This window comes from Lynx canadensis, chromosome A3 (genome assembly GCF_007474595.2).
Source record: "Lynx canadensis isolate LIC74 chromosome A3, mLynCan4.pri.v2, whole genome shotgun sequence".
Taxonomy (NCBI): domain Eukaryota; kingdom Metazoa; phylum Chordata; class Mammalia; order Carnivora; family Felidae; genus Lynx; species Lynx canadensis.
In genome coordinates this window covers 27,172,529-27,178,879 of record NC_044305.1, presented here as the reverse complement: position 1 = coordinate 27,178,879, position 6,351 = coordinate 27,172,529, and the positions used below count along the sequence as shown (strand labels likewise).

Below are 6,351 nucleotides of genomic sequence, written 5' to 3'. Positions count from 1 at the left end.
TTAGCAATACAAAAGATAAATATTTATTCAGAACAAAACTTTTAACAATCGATTTTACATTCTAAGCCACAAGGAAATAGCAAAACATAAAGCGAAGGAAAAACAAAAACTAAAAGAAAAGCAGTGTACTGTCTTTTCTACTTTAACTTGATAACACTTAGTTGACCCAATGCCCTCTTGCAAGTGGTCTGTTTTGCAAGTACATTTTAGCGTTAACAGCTCACTTACGATTACAGGTTAAAATCACCTTTCTCCTGTGAGTGAGGAAGCTATAGATGAGCTCCAGTCAGATGCTTCTCTGGGGTTTCTAGCTATTGAGGCTAAGGTGCAAATGTAAACCTCCGGTACGTTTCCTTACTGAGGAGCACCCCCATTTCTAAGCAGTGGCAATGAGTGGCGGAGGGTGAGGTCCCAAAGGACTTGGCACTTCAATCCAGATACAGTACCCCAGGGGGCAGTAAGCACACCCTGGATTATGTTCCTTTGTCCCTTCCTGATCTCCCAAGTATTCAGAAGCCCCTGCTAAAAATGTGTTTCTCCCCCATATGATTTCTTAGCATTCCTCTGGGCTCACCATTCTGGAGAGATCAGACTTTCTGGGCCCTCAAGTGTTGAGGAAAATGTTGTGAAGTGTGAGAGGTAGTGGAATGAGCACCGGGCTTGGGGTCAGGGAACTCTACTCTAGGCTAGCTCTGGAACCAGACAGCTACGTGATTTTGACCCATTGACCCTCTCTGGGCCTGTTGCACCTGTTGGAAATCCAGGGGATTGGTCTAAACCAATTTTTAGGTCCTTTCCAGTAAGAAAATTCTAAATTCCATGATTCTGTGAAAAATGGCTTCTGAGCCACTGAACAGCTGTCCCAAAGTCCATGCATTTTAATGCCATAAGAGAGGCCCTTGGCCACCATTCAGAGCTTATTGACTCAGATTACGTACACTTCTAACAACACTGGTTTCACAAATTCTCAGACCACATAGATTAGAAGCAGCAAATTAAAAGGGGGAGGGGAAGAGCTGCAAAAAGTAGACACCCTGACAGAAGCCACAGTCAACAATGTTCTGGATTCAACAAACACTGACGGAGTGCCTACCACGTGGTGGGCCCTGTACCTAGGGCCGGGGCATAAAGATGAGCAAGGCAGCCCAATGGGTGAAAATCCTGGGAGAGGACAAGGCGTGGGGAGTAAAAAGTACAAAAAAACCCACACAAAAACCACAAAAAACCCCCCAAAACAACCCAGGTACAAAAACGAAAAACAAAATCTTAAAAAGAGGCGACACATCTGCACACGACAGTTCTCGGTAGTCACTGATGACAGAGTCACCAATTCAGAAAAGGCTGAAATGGAGTAAACTCGGTTTAAGAAGGCAGAGAGAGATGTCTCTTGTACGTTTAAAAAGATCTCCTTCAAAAACGATAAAAAATGGTTTAAAAAAAAGTTTTGGCACTTAAGAGGGGGTAAGCTGGCTCTGGGTTCCCCTGGCAGGCAGGCGGGTATTCAGTGCCCAGCCACCCCGGTTAGCTGAGCTGCCACGGAATTGTGAACTGCTTTGGGACACTGGGCAAAGGCGTGTCCTCGCTTGCCGCAGAGGTTGCAAACGATGCCCTTCCGGCAGTAAGGGCTCAGATGCCCCTCCTCCCCGCACCTGAAGCACCTGTCCTGCGTGCAGCTGCCGCTCATGTGGGTCCGGGAACCACATTTAAAGCACGTCTTGGGCTGCCCCTTGTACCAGCTGTAGCCCCTCTCGGCCCCCAGGAAGAAGGCCCCAGGCAGGTGCCTGACCCCGCCCTCCCCCTGGCGCAGCTCGATCTCACACTTGTACTCCCCGGTCCAGATCCCAAACCTGTCGGTCACTTTCACGGGCACGGCCAGGACATCGCAGTGGCGCTTGAGCCAGGTCACGATGTCCTCCACGTCCACCGTCTCGTTCCGGAAGAGGATGAAGAGCGTCTTCAAGCTGGACTTGCTCCGCCCCAGCACCACAAAGTTCTCCCAGCAGTCCTCCTGCTCGCGCTTCTCCTCGTAGACGCGTAGGAACAGGGCCAGCTTCTCCGCCGAGCGGAAGCTCACGTCGAACTCGCGACTGCCCGGGATCTGGATGACCGCGTAGATGTCGCTCGGGTCCATGCCGATGGAGCGCAGGATGAGCGCGCCCACCACGAAGTCCCGAGTCGGGCAGGCACCCTCGTCTCCCTGGAAACAGATGCGCACCAGGAAGCGGCCTTTGCCCGGGCCCGCCGCGGGGCCCGTCGCCACTGCCTGCTCGTCCTGAGCGGGCCGCTCGGCTGCGTCCTCGGCCGCGCCAGGCCTGGCCGGGCCCGCCATGGCCGCCGCCTCGGCCTTCTTTCTCCGGGCCGCCTCGGCCGCGCCTTTCTTCTTGCGCGGGTCCGCCGCCTCGCCGGCCGGGTCTCTCCGCCGGCCCTTCGGGTCCCCGCGGCCGGCCGGGGGAAAGTCGCCGAGGCCCGGCGCCGCCAGGCCCGCGGGGGCGCCTAGCCCGCCGCCCACGCCGCCCACGCCGCTGCCGCCTTCCTCCTCCCGCCGCGGCGGCCGCGACTCGCGGAACTCGCCCTTCTTCTCGGCCAGGTTCTTCACCACCTGGGCCCAGCCCATCTTCTCGCGGCCGCCCTCGGCCTCCTCGCCGCGGGCCGCGGGCCGCGCGGGGGGCAGGAGCTGCGGCCGCCCCCGCTTCCTCTCCTCCTCCGCGCCGCCGCCGGTGGCCATTTTACCTCCTTCCCAGCATCCTCCACTCGCTCCCGCAGCCAAAGGGCGCCCATCCGCGCGCCCGCCCGCCCGGGGCTGTGGGGGTTTGGTGTGCGTGTGTGTGTGTGTGTGTGTGTGTGTGTGTGTGTGTGTGTGTGTGTGTGTGTGTGTGTGTGTGTGTGTGTGTGTGTGTGTGTGTGTGTGTGTGTGTGTGTGTGTATGTGTGTGTGTATGTGTGTGTGTGTGTGTGTGTGTGCGTGTGTGTGTGTGTGTGTGTGTGTGTGTGTGTTTTTGAAATTCGACGCTTCTCTCCCCCGCCCCGCCGAAGGTATTTACCCGCGGCGCGCAGCGGCCAGCGCCGGCCCCGAGCCCTCGGGTAACGGCCGAGCCGCGTCTCCGCCAGCGCGCGCTCCGGCCCCACCTCCTGGGCGCCCGGGCGGGATGCGCCGCTTGGAGCGCGTCCCTGTCCCTTGCGAAGGCTTGGCAGCCCCGGGCCACGCTCTCGAGGATTCGCTCTTTCGCAAGCGGTCCTCGATGATTTCATTCAGGCAGCATCGCGAACGGCCCACGGCCCCAAGACGAGCCTATTTTGTTTTCTTTTCTATACCTCTTCTGTTTAACCAGAAACAAACGAAACTTAGCTCTCCCTCCTTTCAGAGCCTACGACAGTGCATTGTTTTAACAACGTTGGGTTATGGACATTTTCAAACACAAAGTTGAAAGAATTTTACGGTGAACATCTTACCTTTACCTTTGGAGTATTTTAACATCATTAGAATTTTTACTGTGCCTTATCACAGTACACCTCTATTCATCAGTCCTTTTGATACATTCCTAAATGATGCTGCATTTTTTAAAAAGACCCATTATATTCATGATGACAATTATAATATATTGAGCTCTTCAGTGCCCGGTACTGTACTAAGCTCATTAGCACACTTTAAGCTCTATCACATGGAATCTTCCAAAACCACGCTGTAATGACACCCCTATCACAGGAGGCAGGGGCCTGGAGACCGGGTTAAAACACTTGGCCGAGTGTCAGAGTAATAGGCGACCGCATGTGTAGGTGGCTTATATTTCGAAACTGCTTTGCTTCTGACGTGGATCAAGGACTATTTGCATCAGACTCTCTGGAAAATCTGGTTGACACGAAGATTCTCAGCTGAAGTTAGCACTGGACAGAATTTGTATTCCTCCATCTGTCTCAAATGGTGCTTTGGAAGCATTAATAAAATCTGGGTGTTTGAGGGGATGGGTTAACAATACGCTTTGTCAGCTTTGTTTTCTTTATGCAAATCTGTGTGCATCTCAGGGTGTTTCAGTGACCATTGTGACTTTAGTGAAAGAAGAGGTGGATTGTGGAGTCAGGGAGACCCTAGTGTGAATCTGACTGATTTGAATCTCAGCCTTGTCACATGGGGCCAATGACCTCAGTTTTCATAGGCTCAGTTTGCTCATCCATAACAAAGGGATATTAATGTCTACTCTCAGAAGACTAATGTTGGGGTTCAAGGAGATTGTGTGTCAAAGAGCTTGGTCCACAGGGGGTTTCCAAGAAAGGCTATTCTTCATTCTGTTGGTGTTTATTCTTTCTGCTTGACGGCTCAAGTCTTTCCACTGGGAGGAGGTTTACAAAACCAAATAGAACCTATATAATTTTAATAATCTCTCCCATTCCTCTTACCCTAACTGCTCACCCCAGGCAACTATCATACAGATATTTACAAGGATCACGCAGGTAACTTAAATAAGGACAGTGTGCTGGGTGAACTGGAGAGCAGGTATTCTATCTGAAGGGGCAGCCGCTAGTCAACTTCCAGCTGATTGTTGCTAGGGCTCACTGTAGCCAGATATGCCAAATTCTAAAGAGAAAACTGAACTATTTTATTTGTAGGAAACATTCTTCCATTCTTCTTTCTCCTTCTACAAGGCTGTCTCTGCTATATTTGGATCCTGTCTACAAAATTTAGAACCAGCTCACTAAATTCCAAGAAACCACTTTTTGGGATTTCAATTGGAATTGCATTGCGTTTGTACAGAACTGCCATTTGATAATACTAAATCACCTCATCTATGACCTCACTGGATTTCTCGTTTATTTAAGTCTTATTTTGATAAACTTCAATAACATTTTATAGTTTTCTTCATACATGTCTTGCATAATTAAAAAATTCATTTTGGGACACCTGGGTGGCTCTGACAGTTAAGTTTCTGACTCTTGATCTCGGCTCAGGTCCTGATCTCACAGTTTTGTGAGTTTGAGCCCTGCACTGGGCTCTGTGCTGACAGCTCAGAGCCTGCCTGGAATTCTGTCTCCCTCTCTCTCTGACCCTACCCCACTCATTCTCGTTCTCTCTAGAAATAAATAAATAAACTTAAAAAAATCAATTAAAAAAGGGAATACAAATTGAATTTTGTGTATTAACAACAACGCTGACATCTTTTAAAATTTCCAATGGTTTTTAAAATCACTTAAAAAATTTTTTTTTAAGTTTATTTATTTTGAGAGAGACAGAAACAGCATGAGTGGGGTGGGCAGAGGGAGAGGGAGGGAGAGAATCCCAGGCAGGCTCCAGTGCAGAGCCCGATGGGGGGCTCAAACTCACAAACCGTTGGATCATGAGCTGAGTTGAAACCAAGAGTCACACAAGACGCTTAACCGACTGAGCCACCCAGGTGCCCCTCACCTTGCTTTTCTATGTTGATACGTTCAGCCATATTGTCTGAATAACAAAGGTTTTGGTCTTTCTGTTCAGATCTAACAGTTCTTCTTGGGGGCGCCTGGGTGGCTCAGTCGGTTGAGCTTTCGGCTCAGGTCATGATTTCGCGGTCCGTGAGTTCGAGCCCCGCGTCAGGCTCTGGGCTGATGTCTCAGAGCCTGGAGCCTGCTTCCGATTCTGTGTCTCCCTCTCTCTCTGCCCCTCCCCCATTCATGCTCTGTCTCTCTCTGTCTCAAAAATAAGTAAATGTTAAAAAAATTTTTTTTAAAACAGTTCTTGGCTTACTGCACTATCCAGGATCTCTCATCTAACCAAACATATATTAAGCATATTTGTTTTATTTCTGACTACAAAGAAATGTTTGTATCTTGAAAAGATTTGACCTGTGGATTGGGTTCTGGCTCCATCTGAAATTTTACTAACCACATCTTATATTGTAAGATTTTGTCGGTATGTGTATGGCCATTCCTTCCATCAATTCCCTTTTTCTCAGGTCAAATTTTGCAGATCCAAGATTTCTGTAGTCTCTTTTGGCCATTTTTAGCTTTCTTTCTTGTTGATTATCACTGTCAGCAATCTTCCCTAAGAGTTGGGTAAAAGACTGAAAATTTATATTTATTTCTCGGTGAATTTCTTTAGAAATTGTCAGCCATTCTCCTTAGCAGTCAGATTGGCCTATTGCAGAGATCATTGAACCAGGAGCTACAGGGGCCAGGCAGGTACTCTGAAAAACTCCGTCCAGATGGGCACTGAGGCCATCTACAGAGGGGAGACTTTACTCATTTCTGGCAAATTATTGCCATGGAAGGATATCAGAATTGGTCAGTTTGGCGCCTCAGTCTGCGTTCTTATTGACAGACTTCTGGCATTGCACTTTTTTTTTAAAGGTTAGTTAGGAGACTGTGACAGAGGCATGATTTGAGA

At 49.6% G+C, this 6,351-nt stretch overlaps 1 protein-coding gene across 1 annotated transcript; it reads right to left on the bottom strand.

The window, feature by feature from the left end:
- ZCCHC3 (zinc finger CCHC-type containing 3) lies at positions 1 to 2,852 on the bottom strand. The gene has a single exon (XM_030309865.1). The coding sequence runs from the start codon at positions 2,723 to 2,725 to the stop codon at positions 1,502 to 1,504; it is 1,224 nt and encodes a 407-aa protein (XP_030165725.1). The 5' UTR covers positions 2,726 to 2,852; the 3' UTR covers positions 1 to 1,501.
- Positions 2,853 to 6,351: the final 3,499 nt, after the last annotated feature.